The 23,839-nt window shown below is 49.2% G+C and overlaps 1 protein-coding gene across 1 annotated transcript in view; it reads left to right on the forward strand.

Annotated features, from left to right (window-relative positions):
* Positions 1-14,818, forward strand: part of LOC147750891 (natterin-3-like) — a 51,362-nt gene extending 36,544 nt beyond the window's left edge. Inside the window, exon 3 of the mRNA XM_086918563.1 lies at positions 9,049-14,818. Within this exon, the coding sequence (XP_086774689.1) occupies positions 9,049-10,142 (1,094 nt within the window). The 3' untranslated portion in view covers positions 10,143-14,818. The remainder of the gene's footprint in view (positions 1-9,048) is intronic.
* Positions 14,819-23,839: the final 9,021 nt, after the last annotated feature.

The following is a 23,839-nucleotide window of genomic DNA, read 5'->3' on the forward strand; positions in this document are numbered from 1 at the left end:
TAGTTAGTACTAGACTTCTCGCCCGGCTCCACCCTACCCTTGCCCATGTGCTGCATCCAAAGACGCACTTCCATCTGGTCCCACCCCAGTTCTGGGCACATGGCCATCTTCTTCCTAAATTCACAGTCGTACTTGTACCAACACATTTCCCCGTTAGTCTCAGCCTCATTGGTGATGATGCTTGCATATTGAAACAGACCCGGTCCCTGTTCTGGCTATCACTCCATCACTACAGCTGCCAGGATGGCGAAGGTCTGTCCCCATGTCTTAATCGACTTCTCTGACCATGCTTGAAAGGGCACTTTCTTGTCCTCATCCTTGCCGCCCATTTTCCTGGTATCCAGACCCTCAGCCCCATGCATTAGTAATGTAAAATTATCAATGAACTGTTGTGGACGGCAAGACAGGCTCTGCCCTCTGTTGGCAGCCTAAATCACTTGCAGTCCCCCCTGTCGCTTCACTCCTTGACGGGGTGATGTGTGAACTCAGGCATCCCTGTGTCCTAACTGAAACTTCCCCTCCACCCCACCCCACCCCACACTTGCGTGATAGGTAGGACATCCTGCGCCTGCACCGGTGGAGCTAATGACACTATCCCCCCCCCCCCCCCCCCCCCCACACTATACGTGTTAGTAACCACACTGTTGTTGCTGGCAGGCCGGAGGCCAGCTCTGACTTCAGCCATAAAGTTTGGTAACGTGTCCTTGAGCTTACCGAGACCCTCACGTGTGGCAAAAGTAGACGACTGCATAGCGCAGGCTAGGGGTACCACCGGTCCGACTGCTGGGGGTTGGAGGGTCAACGACCGGAGTGGCTGCTGCACGTGAATTTTCCATGGTCCGACTCATAGCTGGCGGCAGATCTGCAGGGAAGTCTTTTACTGTGGGCCTGCGAACCCTCTTTGACCTGGTGGGGCCTGTCTCGTTGGCGGGACAGACATGGCGATTTCGGAGTCACTCGGACTGTGCGCCTTCAGTAGCTCGGTAGCCCATGCCCCTCCTTTAACCCTGACCATCTCCATAACGGCTGCCAGCTGCGCATCTTGGGAGGTTCCTGGCAGGGAATCCTCCACCTGGGACATCTGTGAGAAAAACGGGGGGATCCCTGGCTAGTCATACTGTGCGTTTCGGACTCAGATCACCTGAAAAAAAATAGAACTGTAAGCCAACGACCTAACTGAAGGTGGCGATCCGACCTTCCAGACCCTCCCCTCGTCTGCTCGGTCCCATCCCCCCACACTGTACATACTTCACTGTTCGTTGCAACAACTTATCCTGACAACACTTGAGTTGTGTGGGGGGGGGGGGTGGTGGGAGGTGAGAGGCGGTGACCGGTTGCACATCATCCCCCACACGTGTATTACCTCTGAGCCTGCCTCCTGTGGGTGGGCCTGAGCTGAAACCTATGCCTCGACGAACGTCAGCCAGCACGGAATGGGACTTAAAAGGAAAGACAACACAGTGAGAGGATTGCTCACGTACCCTTAATCCGTGGGACCCCTGTATGCCCCCCTTTGAAAATTGCAACCATGTGCTGGCATACTGAACCCCGACCACCTTCGCCAGCACCAATTGTATATCCACACTAAAATGACCCATCTAATGCATAATAGCGCACGGAAGACTCATGCGTAGGAACGTGCCACACACCGGATAGTTGAGGAACCCCCACGACTACCTTGCCCACTTCCCCATTACCTGCTAATGCTTGTCAGCGCTGTGCCTTATGAAGGGGGAAAAGCCTTCTGTTCTGTAGCCTGCACAAAATAAATGAATTACATTAGTAAACCTTTCACATATTCCCTGCATTGTCCCTTTGTATTGGTTTTACGTAGGTAGTCAATTCCAAACTCTAACAAAAGCTGCAAAGGCACGTGGGGGATCATTAATTACTCGACAGACTGCACAAATTAACTCTCCATGCATAGGTGGATTTTTGTAACATTACCAGCGGGGGTGCCTAATCTATCCTAGACATTCCCCACTATTTACCCCACCCCTCCTCACGTCGGGCACGCCTTTCCTCCCAACTCCCAGGAACTTTCACAACATGGGGGCGCTATGCTCCTACCAATATTCCTGTGACCGAGGAGGCATATGTGGGGGTTTGTGCAGCGCTGTGCTGCGTGACTTGTTGGAGGGAACCCCTCCCAAATGGATTCCCGTGTGGAGCATGTCTGACAGGTGCCTACCCCGCTCATCATAGAATTTCGTTGCAGGTGCCCACCCTGCTTCACACCACGCAACTCGCCCGTTAATCATCTGCACAGGAGCCCACCCCGCGACTTTGGCCTTTTAACACAGCTGGTGCCCGCTTCGCCGTGCGTTTATGTCTGCCGAGGGAGCCTACCCCTCATTGCCGCCTCCGTCCGGGAATCGCCGCCGATGCCCGCGGCCCACCTGTTTGCGGGCGGGGCCTGCAGACAGAAGCGGAAGTCCGACCCGCGAGTGCAGCGACCGACGCCATGAGTGCTGCGGGCCCGTGAGGCCGGGTAGGAGCCCCACGGCAATGATGCTGCACTCTGTGGCGCCAGGGGATGGAAACAACCGTTGAATTCAGGAGTCCCCGCACGCGCATACCCTTTAGTGCACACGTCGCCCCTAAAACCGATGCCTGCCGCCAAACGACTGCCGCGCAAAAGATGGTAGGCCCTGCATGAGAGACCTGCAACACTGCGATTCATGCATCCCGCCACAGAGAGAGGGAAGGTGAAGCGGCCACACCGTGGTTCACGCCCGCCACCACCAAAGTCGGACACCAGTCGCATTAATCCGCCATCTGCCCGCACCCCAGCAATGGAAGAATGCAGCTGGACACCGACGCCTGGCAACCCCTGAGGAGCAGCAGACCTGCGACCCCGCCGGCCCAGTGAGGAGCCCCGGAGAGACTGGTGAGTCAATCCTCTGTCCCGTATATGCCGCCATTTAGTGTTAGGTGGGGGTGGGGCACGGGGTGTAAGGGAGGAGATGGGAGCATCTGGTTCTCCACGGGACACGCTCGTCTGCAACCAGGGAAGAACAACTTCCCTTGACAAACGACTTGGCACCCTCCCCCATTTACCCGTGCCCGGTAGGACAACAATCTGCGGTGGGGGATACCACACCCTCCCGGAAGAGGAGAACGTGTCTCTGTGCACCTGATGGGCCCAATGTCCCCCCTCCCTACAGAAAACATTTTATTTCCTTAAAACGAAGGGCCTCTACAGCACAGGGCAGGCCTCAGACCACCCCCAGCAAAACTCCAGGCCCCCTCAGCAGCCTAATGAACCTCGCGACGGCCGGACGCCAAAGTGTGACCACGACGGGGCCCTCGCATAGTGGGCCCCAACTGGGGGGGGGGGAGGGACGACCCAGACTAACCTTGATATCCCTGCACGCGAATTCACCACGAATTTTGCAGCACGACCGTCATGACTAGAAGCAATCAAACAGCGTGTCCATCCCCCAGGCGTCCACTGCGCGTCCGGTGCATCCAGAGGAAGGGAAAATGGTGAGGCGGACTTAAGTAAACCTCGCCCTGCCAGGTGCACCGAACGTGACGTAGCACGCCCACAACCACAACTCCAGCAGACTCCTCCTCTCGCCAATCCCCCTCTTGGGGACAAGAAGGGGTGGGGAGAGTGGGGGGGGGGCAATGGCACTAGAGGGCCGCCCTCCTGAGTGGCCCCCTACAGAGGCCTCCGGCAGCCACATTCTTTGTGCTTTTTGCGAATCGAGGTTTAAACTGCCCGTGTAGAAATGTTAAATTAGGTGTCCTCTCCTATTTGTGTATCAGGTTCATTTTGCCAAGTGGCCATCTCTGAAGGCTTAGGAGTTTGACGTAAGTTGCTGATCGATTTGTATAAAATTGATATATCCCTTCTTGTGGACCCAACACTTAGAAAAGACTCAAGAGGAGTTAAATCTCTGAGTTCGGCCTTTTTATTGTCTGAAATTGCGTCCAGTAAGCAACTGCATATATTCAAAAGTATCTTCTGTATCAGCGAAGGCTACCGAATTTCCTTTCTGAATTGCTGGAAGAAAGTGATAAAATGAGTATTTGTTTTTTCGATTGGCTCAGAAAGGTCTGCTGAGAGCCGTACAGTGCTCTCTAACTGTCCTGGGTACATCCCATTCTGTTTTCTGATGCTCCTGATAAAGGGCCCGATGTAGGTAATTTTTTATTACCGGTTCATAAATACCGAACGATACCGAATCGGTATTTCTGAACCGGAAAACGCAATGTAGGTAAAAAGTCGGAAAACAATACCGATTCGGTACCAATCGGTATCCTAAATCGGTAAATACCGAATCGGTATTGTCCGATTCGGAAAACTCCGAATCGGTAACACCCATACACCCCAATGGACCTACAGTCCCATAGGAATTAATGGGAGTTACCGAATCGGAGAATACCGATTCGGACATTACCGAATCGGTAAATACCGATTCGGTAAAATCCGCTCTGGAAAATTCGAAAACAGACATGTGAGCACAGTGAACCAATCAGGGAGACCCACCACACCCAACAACAAAGCCTCAGGGAATCCAACCAATCAGAAGCAAGTACCACACCCCAGTACCTGTAGAAGGCCACACCCATGCTGGTTCAGAGCAACAGAACAGCAGAGAGAGCTGGAGGTGAGACACAGGAGCAGGCTGCACTGAGCCCAGCACAGCAAACCCATGGAGGGCCAGGAGGCACAGAAGGATGGAGGTGACAGGAAGAGAAAGATCCAATTCAGCCCCACAGAGCTCCAGGTGCTGGTGGAGGAGGTCGTGCAGCACTACAGTCAGCTGTTTGGGAGACATTCACAGCAAGTACCAGAGTCCATCAAGAGGAGCACCTGGCTGGAAATACAGAGCAAAGTGAATGCGCTGGGAGTGACTCGCCGTGGAATAGATGACATGAAGAAAAGGTGGAATGATCTGAGGATCACCACCAAAAAGAAGCTTGCCAGCCAGAGGAAGGAATCAGGACTCACAGGTGGGGGGAGTAACCGTGCACCAAGCCTGACTGAATTGGAGCAGCTTGTTGAATCCACCATGGAGTCAGAGAGCATACATGGGATCGGGGATGCAGATAGCACAGACAGAGCTGCAAGGAAGAAAGGTAAGATGCATGTCAATGCACCCCACACATTCCCTGTCCCCTTCCCCAATGTAGGTGAATCACTCACAATCCAGTACACATCACAGTAGTCAGCAGCAATGCATCATGGTAGTTGTAGGCGTAGACATAAACATAAAAGCTGCCAATAATGAACACAGCATGCCATTCCACACACACCAAACACAACCAGTTGAGTGACAGATTAATGTGTTGCAGGAATATGTGTGATGAGAACACACATCTGATCATTGTCCATGTCTCTCCACAGGAGAGACATCGCGCAGAGCAGCGCAGGGAGGAGAGTCAAGTGCACCAACAATGGCACAGAGAGAAAAAAGCACAGACACTGCAGGACCTAGCACTGTCCCAGAGGACACGGAGACCACGCAAGCACCCACACCAACTGAGGAAGACGCCAATGCACAGCCTCTGTCGCCCCTCCTGTTCGAGACACAGCCAGCAGCACCACCTGCAGGTGCCACAACACCGAGCTCCGGTTCCCCAGTGCTTGTGAGGCCAAGGAGGCAGGACGTACTGCCATTGCACATAATGGAGAGCTCTGATGAGGAAGTGCTGCAGGCACCCAGACCAAGCACACCACCACCGGCTAGCAACGCAGGCCAACAGGGGTCAATGGGGAGTGGCCGTGAAAGAGACAGTGGCCGTAGGGCACGTCAGCAGGATGAGGGGCAGAATGAGCAGGGCGTATTTGCCGGGCTGGAAGCCACAATGGTGAGGGTGCAACGCATACAGGCAAAGGGTATCCTGGCCGTGCAAAGACAGGTGCGCATCCTGAACAAAAGGATGTCGGACATCGATCGGGGGATAGGTGCCATGGCGAAGGGAATGGAGGCCATGGGCAAATGAATGGAGTCAATGGGCAAAGGAATTGAGTCCATGGCAGAGGGGGTGAGGGACATGGGAGCGTGCATGGGCTCTGGAGAGTGACCACCAGGAAAGGCGCAGGTACAGGCGCAAGGTACAGGAGCTGAGCCAGTCCATTGACCGTCTGGCTACTTCTAACACACTGCTATGCCGCCGGTCTGTGACCATGCAGAGTAAAATTGTTCACTGCTGCAGTGACATGTCCAGGGGGATGAGGAGGGTGACCTCTGCCATGGAGGTATTGCTGACACAGCAGACAGCCACTGCTGGGGGTACGTGTGTACTGGACACGGAGGACTCCACAAGCAGGAGTGAGGCAAGCACACCAGTGCAGGACATTCGTCGGAGCAGCAGACTCAATGCTGATGACACGGTTCCCACTGCGCAGGTTGATCCCCAGCCCCGTGTCTCAGTCCACACCACACGCAAACTCAAGCATTGAGGGAATGAAACATTAAAGGGACTGCTCATAGTGAATTCAACTTTGGTAACCCAGTGTGCATGGTGAATTTATTTTTGTTTATTTCTGGTCTAGAATAGTGCAGTTGTGCACATTAAAGTTAGTGTTACAAGACATGGACATGCCTGTGTGTCTTCTGTGATTCAAAAGTATCTATTGGTTATTTCTGCACGTCGCAGTCTTCCATCTGTTGCAGGTGCTGCTCCTGTTGCAGCGTGATCGGCTTGTTCAGGCACGTCATCTATGTCCTCATGGTTATTTCGATGTCTGTGCCCTCCTTCGTTGCAAGATTGTGCAGCATGGCGCAGGTAGCTATTATCTTGCAACAGATAATTGGTGTATATTGGCGTGCACCCCCACTCTTATGGAGGCACCTGAATCTACTTTTCAGAAGTCCGAATGTGCGTTCAACAACGCAACGTGTTCTTCGGTGTGCCATGTTGTATCTCCTTTCTCTCATGTTGGATGGGTTCAGGTACGGGGTGAGTACAAATGACCGTAGGGCATATGCACTGTCACCTAGGTGGGTAATGAGAATTTTATTAGTCACATACTCTCAATGTTTCCTACAGCATGGACTATCATGGTGTCTTGCACATACTTACCCAGCAGGTATCCATCACCAAAGTCGCCAGCCACAAGGCGTCTATATATCCCACTGTTGGTGAATATGTAGGAGTCATGGGTGCTCCCAGGATATTTTGCAACAATGTCCGTTATTATGTTGCCAGCGTTGCAGATCACCTGCACATTGAGTGAATGTGTGGATTTCCGGTTTCTGTAAATATGTTCCGTGGCTGCAGGTGGGCATAGTGGGATGTGTGTCCCATCGATGCAGCCTATGATGTGCGGAAACTGGGCGAGTTGATAGAACTCGGTCTTGGTCCGAGCGAGTTCTGCCAGTGTCTCAGGTAACTCTATGTAGTGCTCCATCCTGCCCATCATGGCGTTTAAGAATTTCCTGAAAAACCTTGATAGGCAGCTCTGAGACACACCACCTACAGCGGCTATGACGTGCTGGTAGCTACCAGAGGCGAGGAGGTGCAGGCAGCACAGCACCTGCACATGTGGTGGGATTGCATGTGCTCTTGGGGTTGGGTGTTCCAAATATGGCTGGAGGTCCCCAATCAAGTCCAGGATGGTTCTGGGGTGCAGTCTGTACCTTTTGCAGGATTTCAGCTTCTGTCAATTGGAAGAGGGTGATCCTCTGTCTATATACCTGCTCCTCCCTTAGCCAGACCCTCTGTCCTGCTGCCTGTATCCGTAGACGCCTGGCTATTACGTAAAATGCCGCCATTGTGGTTGCACTGTTGCATTTTGGGCCTACTTTTATATCCTGTTCCTGGTTTCCACCTGCTCCCAGTCCATGGTAATTACCGATTCTTAAATACCGAATTCCATGTAAATCGGTATTTTTAGTTTTTGCTACATCTCAATAGGCATTTTTTACCACTTGTTATTTACCGAGTCGGTAAATGTGAATTTGGTGATTTCCGATTCGGATTTTTACAGATTTTTGTTTTCCGAATCGGAAAATATGAATTCGGTAAAATCCGATTCGGATACTACCGATTCGGTGTTTTACCGACAGATATTTACCGAATCGGTACCTTTTCAGTCTCTTACATCTCGATTCTCTTTTACCGGTCGGTAATGGCCGGAATGACCGAATTCCGGCCGTTACCGACCGGTATTTGGCTACCTACATCGGGCCCAAAGTGCGGTATCGTTCTGTGAGCTGTTCTGACACTTAATGCAGAATAAGGATCGTGTTGCAGTCTTAGCACAGCAATGGGATGGGAGATGTATCTAGATTATGGTTTCCCAAAATGGTTGTTTCTTCTTTGTGAGGACAAGCTGACCAGTAAAGGCATTGAATACAGTGAAATCAGCAGGCTCAAAAACACAGAAGGAAACAATTGAGGATTAATAACAAGTAACAGCAACTAAGAAAGACACGAAACGCATATGGAGAATCTCTACATTGTTTAAAACATCTGCACTCAGGAGAAGTTCCAGCTTGCAGACAGGAGGCGATTTTCTGCATGCGCCTTAAGTATATGCTTTAACACCATGCAAAGTAATTTCACGTCCTGCCACAGGGTGGCGTCAAGTTGTCAGAAGCTGAGAACAAGAGCAACATTCGAGAATGGATATGAATAGTTTATTTTATGATTAACCACTCTAAAAACCAAAACATGCTAAATATCACTCACGATCCAGACTACATTAAAAAGAAGTAAAATCCCTAATTTCTAAACAAATACAGACCATTAAACGAAAATGCAGCAACACAGGTTATATAACACACTAGCAGGGAATAATACGGACTCCAAGTTAGGAAGGGGCTCCAGTTTGTCAAGTCCACATTCTTTCAAGATTGGGTAATGATTAATGTGTTTTGAATTTTAAAATATTATTACTAGCTCTTGTTTTCATAAGCTTGGATTCTGCCTTCATTCCAAATATTAATACATGTGTGTTTTCGTGGGGTGGCTGAAGGGATACTATTTACTAATGCAATGAATTAATGTATTTATAAATGGAATTGATATCATAATTTATGTTGCCATTTCTTTCTCTCTTTTCATTGTCTTTCCTGAAAAACCAAGACGGGTCCAAAGAGGAGTACCCAAACCCCAACCTCCAGGATGTCATCCCCCCTTTGACTGACAAGGGCGATGAGGCTGAGCTGGTGGAACGGGAGGAAGCCCAGGGGCCTGTCCGGCAGATCCACTTCCCTGATAATATTAACCTGCGCTGGGAGGAGTGGACGGGCTCTCTTCCCGAAGGCGCCATCTCCATCTGGAACTCGTACACCTCGCGCACAGACTATGTCTGCGCTGAGCCAGGGTGCGCAGTCGGTTTCTACAGCCCTGCCACTGGGCCTTACTGCTATTACCCCTATGGAGACAGAGAATACCGCACCTCCACCTTCAGAGTGTTGGTCAATCTCCAGGACTTCGAGTCTCTGGAGTGGAAGTCGGGGTCCTACGGATCCATTCCTGAGAACTCCGTTGGGAGCTGCTCCAGAGTGAACATCTACGTTGGGAAGAACAAGTACGGCTTAGGAAAAGTCGACACCCATCATGAGGCCTTCTTCTTGCCTTACGAAGGCAAGGAGTATTGGTACAAGAGCTATGAGGTGTTGAGCATCTTCGCTGATTACAAGGCTCAGAAGATCTCAGACGTGCAGTACTTAAAAGATGAGATCAAATTTTACCAGCAGCCCCCTCAACTGCTGGCTTCCTCCCGGGTCATCAACAACGACTGTAAGACAGTGAAGAAGACCGCCACCTTGAGCAGAAGGACCACCGTTGAGCAGCGCTGGGACATTGGACGATCAACAAAGTTCGGGGTCAACTCCACCATCAGTGCCGGCATCCCCAAGATTGTGGAGACATCTTTAACCATTTCAGCAGAGGTGTCCTTCGATTGGCGAGAAGGTACAACTCGCACAGAGTCTGTGACGCACATCCACTCACTGGAGATGGAAGTGCAGCCGAACCATGTGTGTGAGGTGATTATGGAGGGGAGGGAGATGACAGCGGATATGCCTTTCTCAGCCACTCTCACACGCTTTTATGGAAATGGAGAAACGCGCTCTACCATGGCTCGAGGGGCTTTCATCGATGTGCAAATTGGAGCGGTGACAGTGCATGTGAAGAGATGCCAGCCCATTCCTGACGCAGAGCCATGCTATTAGGGCCATGATCCGAGACACCATCCACTCCAACGGTGTCCTAAAATACGCCTTCATGTTGACACCGTCCTCTCTTAAGCTTACAGCATGATAGACCCACTGCCACCGTCTTAGTGCAAGGGGAAGCTATAGCGATATCTATTCACACATCAATCACCACTTTCCTTTACTCTCTGTTTCTCTCCACTCTCAATACATCTGTTAACAGGGTGGTACCCCGCCCCTTTCTCGTAATTTTAAAGAAACAATGTGTACCTCCACTTATAGGCCGTACTAAGTTTATTCCCTCCTGAATAATCATGCCATAGAGAGTCTATTTACCCATAGGGCCAGTTCAGGATGCTTCCTATGGTAGATAGGAAACCAGGTGATGAAACATGCCACACTAGACGGGCGATGTTTTTTTTTTTGTAGAGTCTTATATAGCGCAAACTAGACTCGAAGGTATCAGAGCGCTTTACATGAGCACCAGTTACATTACAGGCAGACACATTCATTTTGCTAGGCACAAAATGGTTTGTCATCAGTGGTCGAAGTGGGGAAAAAAAAGTAGGGGAACTGTGGGTGGAGAATCAGGGGGCGGGAATAACCGAAGATTGAATCAGTGGGCGGAGTCAGGGGCGTGGCTAGAAATAGCAAAACATACCAATTTTTAGTACGTTTAGCATTTCACTGACCAGTTACAGCTTATAACGTTATTTAATTAAAACAATTTATAAACATGTTTGAGATTTAATTCAGGAAAAAGCAAACAGTCATAGGGAATACAGGTTTATGTAAAGCGTGTGAAATATAAGCAGGAACAACATGTTACCTTAATGCTTTTACTCAATGTTCAGAAATCCATGATTATTTTTTGTCTCAAACATTGAGGTCATGAATACAGGGCTCCTCCTGCACGCATGTGTTAAGCAGGGCTCAGAAGAGAAAGGGACTCTTCAGGAGAATCTAGACTCACGGAAACCCACAAAGGCTCCTTCATATTCATGTCACCAGCTAGCTGCTCAATCATAATATAGCAAAAAGAACAACTGAATGCAGAACAATATCATACATTCACCCCAGTACAGAGATCTGGGCCTAAATCCATTGTTTCTTTGCTCACCATGCCATTCCAGTTTGGACCCAGCCATATGCAAATCATTCTAGATTCTGCGCCCAATGGGAACAGTCCTGCCCCCTCCCTTCTCCTGCCCCCATCACCGCTCCTGCCCCGTCACTTCTCCTGCCCCGTCACTTCTCCTGCCCCCGTCACTTCTCCTGTCCCGTCACTTCTCCTGTCCCGTCACTTCTCCTGTCCCCGTCACTTCTTCTGTCCCCTTCACTTCTCCTTCTCCTGTCCCTTCACTTCTCCTGTCCCTTCACTTCTCCTGCCCCGTCACATCTCCTGCCCGTCACTTCTCTTTCTCCTGTCCCGTCACTTCTCCTTCTCCTGTCCCGTCACGTCTCCTGTCCCGTCACTTCTCCTGTCCCGTCACTTCTCCTGTCCCGTCACTTCTCCTGTCTAATCACTTCTCCTTCTCCTGTCCCGTCACTTCTCCTGTCCTGTCACTTTTCCTGTCCCATCACTTCTCCTTCTCCTGGTCCCTTCACTTCTCCTTCTCCTGTCCCGTCACTTCTCCTTCTCCTGTCCCGTCACTTCTCCTTCTCCTGTCCCGTCACTTCTCCTTCTCCTGTCGCTTCACTTCTCCTGTCCCTTCACTTCTCCTGTCCCCGTCACTTCTCCTGCCCCGTCACTTCTCCTGCCCCGTCACTTCTCCTGCCCCGTCACTTCTCCTGTCCCGTCACTTCTCCTGTCCCGTCACTTCTCCTGTCCCGTCACTTCTCCTTCTCCTGTCCCGTCACTTCTCCTTCTCCTGTCGCTACACTTCTCCTTCTCCTGTCCCTTCACTTCTCCTGTCCCTTCACTTCTCCTGTCCCCGTCACTTCTCCTGTCCCCGTCACTTCTCCTGTCCCGTCACTTCTCCTTCTCCTGTCGCTTCACTTCTCCTGTCCCTTCACTTCTCCTGTCCCTTCACTTCTCCTGTCCCCGTCACTTCTCCTGTCCCGTCACTTCTGCTGCCCCCGTCACTTCTCCTGCCCCCGTCACTTCTCCTGTCCCGTCACTTCTCCTGTCACTTCTCCTGTCCCGTCACTTCTCCGTCTCCTGTCCCGTCACTTCTCCGTCTCCTGTCCCGTCACTTCTCCTTCTCCTGTCCCTTCACTTTTACTGTCCCTTCACTTTTACTGTCCCTTCACTTCTCCTGTCCCTTCACTTCTGCCCCGTTCACTGCTCCTGCCCCCGTCACTTCTCCTTCTCCTTTCCCCGTCACTTCTCCTTCTCCTGTCCCTTCACTTCATTTCTCCTTCTCCTGTCCCTTCACTTCACTTCTCCTTCTCCTGTCCCGTCACTTCTCCTGTCTCCGTCACTTCTTCGAGTGGAGGATGGGCACATTTACTTATTTTGCTTGGTGTGCATCAGAGGTTTACTGCAAAATGGGGGGGCATTCTAATTTTCTGACTACTCCCTTGGTTGGATGGAGCACTGAAGGCCGCTCTTTTAGGGAGTGCATAGGACACTCTCATCACGTGGTGCTTGCCATTATAAGTGTAGTTCAAAGTTTGGGGCATTTTGATTTTCTGGCTTCTCCCCTGAGCAGAGCCTCACACCTTAAAGACACAGGATCTCAGAGGAGGGCTTAAGATCACGTTGTCCTCAAGTTAAAGGGGTCTGGCACTTTAAAGGAAAACCCCGTTCTCTTTATCAAGACCTGTATTTCGAACAATCCCCAACAATAGGCATCCCACAATGTTCCCTTGTTCAATTACGTCTGATGGGTGTTGAGACTAATGTAATATTCGCTGGTTTTCCCCTTTAATACATCACGTACCTAGCAGCAAAACACACTTATAAAAAAACAGCTTAGAGCACTAAGCAAAATATATATTCCATAAAACGCATTAGAAGAAGCAAGCATCTTCGGGCACGCCTTTGACAGCCACAAGTGTTTTTACAAGTATACTGTCTATAAAAATAGCTTGATCGAATGTAATGCTTTTCCCCGCCTCCTCCGCGTCGTCGACGTCAGGGTTGTGTTTTCCAAACAGCAGATTACACTGCCCACAGCGCACCTCTCACGCCCCAGCGGGATTGTTTTAAAGTTTTAATTACACTTTTGTGGACCCATCTCGTATATTTGTTGCACAACCAGCCATGACCTGCACCCAGATACCAGAGACACCTCATGCAGATCTCACTGGCATATGTTAAAGGCAGGCAGCAGGCTGGCACATTGTCATTCCAAAGGGGATAATCAGCCTCAATCAGAATGACAATGGGCCTGCCTGCAGTCTGTGCGAGCTCAGGGAGGGGCTGCTGCAGCCTCTGGACTTCAACAGAGAAGTGCAAGCAGCCACTGGAAGCTGAAAAAAAGTTCTCGTTTTTAGTAGGACTATTCTCTCCGTCCCGGGATGCTTTTTTCAAAGAAAGAAGTAGGGGAACGGGCTGAAATTATTTTTAGAAGTAGGGGCACGCCGTGCCCTTCCGTCCCCGCCCACTTCTACCGCTGTTTGTCATCCTGTTGTGACCAGCTGTCCTGACATAACACAGCAGGGTTCCAACTTTATAATTAGGTGCTCATAAGACTGCGTTTCTTTTCAATTTAGTTTAGGGAGGACATACGGTCTGCCACTCTTGAGAAATTCCACTTCCTTCCCATGGTTTCAATATCATCACCGGATGTATGACATTACAACGCATGCTTTTACCACGCATGCCTTTACAACGCGGTTTTTACAACGAAAACCTTTACAACGCATAGCGCTTTGGGGTGCTGGATAGTGAATAGTTTAATTTACTATTCCAACTCCAGTCCCCATGGACACTAGGGAAGGTGTTGGATAGTAAATTAAACTTATTCCCTATCCTAGAGCGCCCCCCAGCGCAATGCGTTGTAATGGTTTGCGTTGTAAAAGTTGCATGGTAAAGGCACTGCGGGGTAAAAGTTGCGTTGTAAAGGATGTTTCCCATCATCACCATGTAAAACTACAATAGATCTCAGGCCAGCACATGTATCCCGTAACCTATCCCTAAATAGCTGTGACCTGATATCCCACGCCCTCGCCAGGTATGGTTTCGGTAAACACTATGCCACTGCTTCCAGCAAACCTTTTACCTTGACCAGATCACATGGCCGACATAACCCTCACTGTCTAGGGATCTGCTCTCCTTCCCACCGCTGTAGGAATCAGTGCAACAGCCAGCCCTAGACAGTGTCTCTCGACTCTTGATATGTAATGTGGCCTTAATTAGCCCTCAGGAACGACCATGTCACACTCTCACAGAACAGGACGATTTAAAATAATCACATAGTTGTGCTAAAATACCTTTATTTATGAGGACATATTTGACTGACACCTTTGCCTGCATTTGTTAACTCAAGCTGGAGTCCCTGTTTCCACTTTCAGAAACTAACTCACCCCATCAGCCTGCCAGACTAGACTGCCTGCCTTATCACCACCCCCTGCTCCACACACCCGAAGAACAATGCTGTGGAGGAAACACTCCTAGAGCTGCCTCCTCTGTGGATCTGCCTTGTTGAGCAGTGTCCTCGCAGGCCCAGCTGACGCATGATCAAATATTCTTGCTCTGGTCTTATTTTCAAGTTTGGAAGTTAATCAATAAAATCCTCTCAAAAGCATTGTGCATTCCGGACTGATTCCAGATGAGAAGGTTGCCAGGCTTGGGCACTGACAGGAGCAGTGAAGGCAGCTAGTGTGATGCCTGGCAGTGCCCATGGAGCAGAGGTGCAACGAGAGCCAAATTTCGAGGGGGGGCTAAGAAAAAATTTCGGGAGGGGGGGGCTGAACCTTTAATCAGTTAGCAGAGTGGAGCTGCAGGGGCTCTTAGAAGGGGTGAAACAACTGCAAGGCCTAATTAACTTTCAAATGGTCTTTTAACCCCTTCACTGCGGCGGCTATTCCGCCGCAGTGCTAAGGGGGCGGGTCGGAAATGCGGCGGGCGCATGCTGGTGACGGAACCGCTCCGTCACCAGCGTCGGTTGCGCTGTGCTTATGACGGAGCGGTTCCGTCATGGCCCCGCCCGCTCAATAGAACGCTCAGCGCAGGCGCGGAATTCGCGCCGCGCAGGAGCGTCGGGCGAGCCATGACGGAACCGCTCCGTCATCAGCACAGCGCCACCGCAGCTGATGACGGAGCGGTTCCGTCATCAGCAGGGGAAAGGTTAAAGACCTGTGAAATGTTCAGGTGCGGCTCTGTGTGTGCCCAGGATCTGTCTCATCCCTGGCTGCCACACACAACGAGGGGGGTGGGCTGAAGCATAGTGAGTCCAATGGGTGTTGCGCCCCTGCCACGGAGGGTGATTTTATACAGTGCCGTGCTGAGCCTGTAAGGCTGTGGCTGTGTCAGTGGAGATTTTGGGGGCTCATTCATGGCACCTTGCTGCGCTGCCCTGCGCCAAAGTGAAAGGGCACAAGTGCACCGTATTTAAGCAATATGGTACATTTCTGTTCTTTCTGCCTGCGCTGGCGCCATTTTGGCAGCCTAGCACCTACTTAGGCAAACTTGCACTATGGTGCAAGGGTGGCTCCATAACAGGCAGGATTGTTTTTGTTTTAGATGCAGCACACATAGAAAGAGGAAACAACAAGGAGAAATGAACATATTTCTCCTCGTTACAAGGCGTAACAAGGAGAAATATGTTAATGGTAGGGCACCTCGGTGGCATACAGATTTGACGCTTCCCCAAGTTTACTTCTCTTTGTAAATCTGGGGCAGCATCAAATTCTATGAGGGTTGCATGGGAAAACCCAACGCAATGCTCATGGAATGCTTCCAGGGCACAGAGTAAGGCGACGCAGCAATTTGCGTTGCTTCACCTTACTCGTGATTTATGGGGCCACTCGAAGCCACTCAGGGAGGCTTTGCGTGGCTTCTTAAATCTTTATTCTTTACATGGTGCAAAAGTGGCACTGGGATCTCATAAATAAGCCCATCATAGTCTGAGGAGTTGGGAATGCCTGCATTGGGCTGATGAGAGTTGGAGGACCTGGCAAGGACAGTGGGTGCTGACAGTGTGAAGTTGGGTAGTGCCAGTACAGTCCTGTGGATGCGAATGTGAGTTTGGTGGGCTTATGCAATTTGGGACTTGGGCAGTGCAAGTTCATGGATGAACATGAGATGAGGCTTGGACAGTCCCGGTGCAGTCCCTGGAGGCTGATAATGTAAGGTAATATCAGTGTCAGTGCTGGACTGGCAGTGCGCAGCTTTACATTGCCATCACAGGACTAAGCCTGCCGCTTGACAGTGCCAGTGCAGGGCTGTTAGTATGAAATTTCGGCAATGCCAAAGCACCACAGATAGCATGAATCTTTAGGGGCTACCAGTCTATCCAAGGCTTGGCATTGCCTGGGCAGGTATGGCCATGTGAATTTTGGACAGCACCAGAGGTTTTGGCAGTGCCAATGGTGGACTGTCAGACTGTTTGGACAGTGCCATTACTGGCATGAGAGAGTGAGGCGTAAGCAATGCCTGTGCAGGGCCAATTGTGCGAATCATAACCAATGCCAGTACATTTACTAGCAGTGCCAGTATGTGAATGATAATGTGAGGCCTTGGCAGTCTCATCTGAGACTGCCAGTCTGAGTTGTGGGCACTGCTAGTGCCAGGTTGGTAGTCTTGTGCTTCGGCAGTGCCAGTGCAGAGTTGCAGACTGTGAAAGGGTGATGCCGTGAAACGAGGAGTGTGCCAGTGCAGGTTTAATAGAGTAAGGCTTGGGCAGTGGCAGGAGAGACTCATAGAGTGATCCCTGGACTTTCCCCTTGCAGTGGGCACTAGCGCACCTCTTGAGCACGGACAATGGAATAATGCTAGTGTGCTATGTCACACGGGGGCCTGGGCAGTGCCAGCTCAGGGCTGATGGGGAGAACCTAGGCGCCTCCGGTTGAGGCTGATAGTCTGATGCGTGGACCCTGCCAGGTAGTACTGTAAGGCTTCGATCTGGATGTGCCAAGGTAGGGCTACCATGTGAGGCTTGGACAGGGTTGGCAGACAGAGGTTAAGGACTTGTCAGTGGAGGACTGAGCGTTATGAGGCCCAGGCAGTGCCAGGCCAGTAACGACAGTAGGAGGCAGGGGTTAGGACAAGAAACAGCTATGACCTGGCAGGTGTGAGTGGATGAATGGCAGGGCTGCTAAATAAGTGCTATATATGTACTGCACATACTTTTATGGAAATATAAGGATACTTTAGACTGAACAGCAGACACAGCAGTATTTCTCATTAAACAAAAAGTGTGTAAGCAGGTGGGTCAGGGAAAGGCATGATACCCAGAGGAAATTCAATCTTAGGTAAAGATGAAAAGTGATCTTGTAAATATTGTCTGGATGCTATGAGCAAGGGTTTGGGTCTTAGATGTGCAGACAGAGCGTTACAAAAAGAAGCTGCTGCTCCAGGCAAAGATTGCTGTTGGACTTCTGCCATTCTTCACGTATTCTGATGTGTTGATTGCTGGCGAGACAACAACATAAATTTAAGGCTGGATGAATTCAGTGGCTGATGAATGCGTAGACTGACTGCCTGATGGATGGGTGCATTCATTGGCTGATGGAGGAATGTCTTAGTCCACGGATGGTTGCATGCATTCATTGATTGACGAGAGGGAGCACTGATTGATAGCTGGATTCTTGTCTTGATTGCTTGATGGGAGAATACATGGCTAGATTGTTGGATACATGCGTCCATTGATGGAGGGATGATGGAAACATTGATTGAATGTTGGATTTACTGCGAACAGATCCTCACTGACACCCATTGGATGGATATTGAGATCGTTTTATTTCAAACAACAGTACAAATCAAGCACAAATTGCAAAAAAGCCACTTCCTATTTACATATGGTCCCATGAACAATGCCACGGGGAAGGCACAAACCCTGCCAGTCCTGTCAGCTGTTCAACATTCATCGTATGGCACTGGCAGTCAAACAATACACATTGTCAGCACACTCGAGAGAGCAGCAGCATTATGCTGAGACTAACAGCAGCATCTGGTAGGGGCACGGCAATTCCTATGGTCCTTATCCAATAAAGATCTAACATTTTCATCTGTGTTCAGAGTTATCCCTGGACAAGAAGCACCGACACTGATCATCCATTCCTAAAGCGGTCCTCAGGATCCAGAGTGATCCCTGGCACTTGAACTCCCATAATGACCATCCACTCCTGAGGAATCAGAGAGGCCCTATTTGTTGAGACTAACATTCAGTCGTGCAGATCTCGAGTCACCTTGTTGGCCCCCTGAAGATTGTAAATCCTCTTTGCCCCATGGACCTGCCTCTGGCGTCACTTCCCTCACATCATGCCTATTCATCTTCGTCCTCACTCAAGCAGGACATTCACCTGGCCCTCATCGAGTGGAAAAGAACACAGTATGAACATCTCTTTATGAAAGAATCTACTCAGAGGAAAGTGATATGGTCTGGGGAGGTGAACATAAAACACACACATATATATTGCACAATATTCTATGCACGGCGCTTTGCTGTCAAAAGCCTGTGTATATACATGGCACCAGCTTATAGAAGCTTGTTCTGTATCTTTACTTAGTCGAACACTTCTTACCCTCATCTCAGGCCTCGCACTGTTGTTCCCTTCAATTTCACAGTATTCCTTACCGGGCCTCTCTCCCTCCTTCCCATTTCACAAAGTTCCTTCCCTTCATACTACTCTTCCCTCGTCTGCATCAGCTCCCTCCTTTTCCTGCAGGACTTCTCTCATTTTCCCTTGAGGGAAGTAGGCCTTACAGAGCCTCTTTCCCTTCTTTCACACTCTTAGCTGAAGTCATTTCGATCTGTTGCCCCATCCTGTTCTGGAGGACTCCCCCATTGGAATAGAAAGCTCTGCCCTTTGACCCCAGTGGCACAATACCACGCTGCCCACAGACCTCCACTGACACTGGACTCAATGCAAGCCCAGCGGCTCTCACAGGTATCTTGGTTGAAGCCCCAGCTGCAGCATGTCTTTCTATGCAGTAAGCGGAGTGCTCCAAACCGCATACCACCTGGGTATTCTTGCAACAAGCCAGGCATTGGAAGCCAGATGCAGTGACGTGGAAGCATCTTCCATGTCAAGGAAGTGAAGTATGAGTCTGTACTGTAAACCCAACCTGCAAAGGTAGCCTGGAGCCAAGAGTGTGTAGGCTTCTTGACATCACCTCAGAATACTCCAAATCAAACAAACTCAGTATCAACTATAGCAAAACAAAAGTTATGCGCCTCAACCATCGCAAGCAGAATCCATCATTTAGATGGCATTTGGACTCAAAAAACCTGGAAAATACAAACAAATACTGTTACCTAGGAGTGATCATAGATGATAGAGGTAGCTTCAAACCACAATTGGAGGAGGTAAAGAAGAGAGGCCTAATGATAGCAGTATCTTTAAGGAACCTCAAAAACAAAATCATTGGCCCAAACTTTACCCCACTCTTCCAGGTGATCCAAGCAAAATTGATTCCATCCATCACCTATGGAAGTGAAGCAATGAGAGGTAGGGACACGGGAACCTTGAATGGAGTAGTCTCAAGAGCAATGCGGATAATGTTCGGTCTCCCGAAATATACTTCACCGGCGCAGATCCGTCTTGAATTTGGGTTGGCTAAGGAAGAGCTCGCACGAAAGGGATCATACCTCAAGACCTGGTACAAAATAAGCAGAGGGGAAGCAAACACCCTTAACGCACTCCTCTAGAAAGACCTACAAAGCAAAAATGACTGTCCAGCAAAACTCTTTCTGGAGGAGGCCATCAACCACCTGGGGGCAAGGCAGTTATGGGAACTGCAAGGGAATCTTGCGGGTTTCAAAAAAACTGTAAATAAAATCGTTAAGAAAGAATCCCTCCTTCAAGACAAAGCTACACTAGTTAAGAGAGCACATGGCTGGCTGACAGTACAAACTTACAACAAACTTACTCCACAGGCTTATCTGTTGACCAGTTTCACCAAAACAACAAAAGAATCATTTTTAAAACTACGACTGGGAGCATTACCAGCAGCTGGTCACATGGCCCCGTGGCTGCGCCCAACAACGCCTGCAAGATGCCGCTTGTGCGGCATGCACGAGGAAAACATCACACACCTCATTACTATCTGCAAAGAGCTGCAGCAAGACCGTAAGAACTTACTGAGACCCCTATTTATAAAAAAAAGGAATCAGGTCCTGCAGAGAAGCAACCTTGATCTGCTTCAGCGGAGGTGATGTGCAAATGTCCTGCCGACTGGTAAAATACCTCGGAGTGGTAGAAACAAGGCTAAAAACAATGAAAGACCAAAGGGATATTGATACCACTCCCTCAACTTCGTCAGTTCCTAAACATCAGGCGGGCCTGGAGACTCAAACTGACCCGCTACTATGAAAGGCCAACTTCAAAGAGCCATGAACAATTAGTGAGAGTGCCAGACTGTTACCTGAAAGGCAAAATGGGGAATGGAGTTGACAGAACACCACGCCCGTTGTGAGCAAGACCCAGGATAGACACACAAATTCCTCGTGTAAAAAACACATATGTATCTTGTGGAGGATGGACACTCCCCCACTTCTAATTTTTTATTCTGGTTTTTTTTTTTATTTTTTTTATTATTATCCTTCTTTTAAATTTGTTTTTTCTTTTTTTTACTCTTAACCTGTTCTTTTTTTTTAATTTTTTAATTTTTTTACTACCATTGGCTACTTGTAATGGTTTTTATTAACTGTACAATAAAGCACTTACTTACTTACAAGAGTGTGTAGGCGATACATTCAAGCATTCATTCTCAGCTAAATTACAATACACAGCAGGATAGCTCTTTAAAGACTCCAGAGGAAAACACACAAGATAGGCCTGTTGAAACCAGACATGCTCCAAAGCACACAAGTGCCTTTGTTCCGTGTCTACGCCTTTTGTACAGCTGCAGACCAGATCTGATCTCTTGTTTCACCCAATGCCTCTCGGTGGTAATGACTTGTTTGGCACTGGCTATTTTGAGTAGTGTCCGATGCAGTAATCCGACCAAACCATGCAGCGCTGGCTATAGTCACTAAGAGCAGGAAGGTTCGGTGACTGAGTTACAAGCATTTATAACGAGGCTGGACAGTCAGTATCTGACAGTTTAGAGGAAGTACACAGGAAGTACCAGGTGAATAGAGGTTATATACATATGTCAGTAGGATCTGGGGGGAACTGCAGGTCTCTGTGGAAGTATTGACAGAGGAAGATTGAGTGTTGGAACACCTAAAAACCACACGCCATATACCCATCATGCACCTTTACTTGCAATGGATTACTATCCTGAAGAATTTGAAGGACCGCAGACCTGGAGTGGCCCAGAGTGACAGCACACTATCTCCTCACACATTATTCTTATCTCTCTCACATACTGACCTCACATACATTAAACCTATCCCTGGCAATCGCACACCATACTCCTATCTACCGCCCCCTCATAATCGCCCTATCTCCATTTTCCTCTTGCACATGCGTACTCTCTCTGTCCACATTAGCCCTAATGCATACACATGTCACTCTCTCTCTGTCACACACGCACACACACTGTCCCCATCTGTCTTTGTCAAGCCTGTGTACTCATCTTATGCATGCACTATCCCTAGCACCCTCTCTTGCACACTATCCTCTACAGCCCTCCTTCCGTATGCCTTCTCTAGACACTGTGTCGCCGGTTGTTAATCATTGTCACGATATGGGTCAGGTCCAGGCTGTTCATCATCACCTCCATGAACTCCCCATCCTTCCTGGCGCCTTCCACAAACTCTTCCAGAGAAAGCTCACCTGTGGATGATAGAGAGGCCAAAGGGTCAGCGTGTGGTTTGCACAAGCGTATGAATGTGGCAAACAAGAGCATGCAAGAGAAAGGTTTGCAAAGAACTGTGATTGCCTGGCACTGATGCCTCAGATCTTCCACTGGCTATAAGGACCATGGGCATCTCTGTGGGAGGTGAGAGGATGTTCTCGTCCATTTTCTTATGCAGATTCCATACAGAGATCAACATGTCCTCAGTGTGTCAGGGTACTACCTGCATTCTCCTTATCCCTGGTCGTTCCACCCGGTTTCCCTCTTCAGGCTACCTATATTTCTGTAGGTAGTCTGAATTGATCCTAGAAAACTGTTTACTGCTTGGTAGCATTTATTCACAACATATTTATCCCAGCGGCGTCTTTCCCCAGACTTCTTCTGTTGCCTAATGGTGCCTCTTTCCCTAACAACTAGCTCAGACTGCCTCTACTCTTTCGGGCCATCTATGTTATTTCATGTATTGGAGACATCTCCCCCTCCAGTTCTGTCTCCTCACTCTAGCCTTTCCTTTTCTTTACATCATCTCACCACCGCACTCTCCTGTACTTGACCACCTCATCAATTTATCTTCTACTTATCTCCATCATTTCTCGCTCCTCCACCTGATCCCAGCACCACCTTCTCCTCTACAAGAACCTAGCACTGCCCTCTTCTCGTCCAGGTCCCACCAAACGTTCTCTCTCCTCCACCTGACCACCCTATGGATCTCTCCTCTACTTGACTTCATCGTGGCTCTGCCCTCCACCGGAGTCCTCCACAGACTTCTATCTCTGATCTCACCCTGGTCCTCTCCTCCATCTGATCCCAGCACTGCCTACTCCTCTAGAAGACGCTAGTACTCCCCCTTTTTGTCTGTGTCTCATCACAAGTTCCCTCCCCCACATTTTTTCCTATAGTAAATCCCCAAAGTTTCTCCTTTATCAAGCCACAATCTACAGTGTGAAATCAGGAGTACCACTTTCTGATGCTTTCATAGATCAAAGTTATCACTGTGCTCTTCCTTGAAGAGAATTAAGGTTTGGCGAAGGACTAGCAGGGATGGAAGGTAAGTAGATTAGGAACAGGGGGTGTAGAGATGGTGGGCTGAGATGCAGTAGTGTGTGGGAGTGAAACATAGGAAGAATGAAATGTGAGACGGGAAGACAGGAAGCATGAAAAGTGGGAGGGGTGGGTGTATAACGAAGATGGAGGTGAAGCAGAGTGGTTGTGGTGGGGAGGGGGCTGGAGCAAGGAAGAAGTGGAACGGATAGGTGTTGAAGGCCTGGTAGTAAGAGAGGTAGAGGCAGACTAGCAGGATGGAGATGAGAAGATGACTGAAACGTAAAAGTAAGGAGAATAGCGCTGAGTGTGGTGGATTGAATAACGAGCAGGTAGGGTGAGTAGTAACAGACGTACTAAAATCAGTGTGCACCCTGAATATCAACCCCTGATGATCGATGGGACAGAATACAGAGGACAAAATAGCCCCAAAAATATTGAAAGGTAACTAGGTCTACATTTTCTATACCTACCTTCACATATATGTACCTACGCGGTACATGTATTTTCAAAGCAGGTCGATGTTGAGTGAGGAATAGTAAATCTGTATTTCACAATATGCACATACCTATCAATATTTTGTCCCTCGATAATATGACAATATTATCTGTGTCGATATTCAGAAGTACAGTCCTAAAAATCTAAAAGGTTGGAGGAAAAGTGGATGGGATTAAAAATAAGACGCGTCTCACCATCGCCGTTGACGTCGATGTTGTCAAAAACACGGTTGGTAAACTCCTCTGCAGTGCATTCATGCTCACAGCCACTGATAGCACGAACAGCCTTGAATTAAAGAGAAAGAGGGGAAAGTGAGACA

The sequence above is a fragment of the Lissotriton vulgaris genome, chromosome 1_1 (genome assembly GCF_964263255.1).
Source record: "Lissotriton vulgaris chromosome 1_1, aLisVul1.2, whole genome shotgun sequence".
In the NCBI taxonomy this organism is placed as follows: Eukaryota; Metazoa; Chordata; class Amphibia; order Caudata; family Salamandridae; genus Lissotriton; species Lissotriton vulgaris.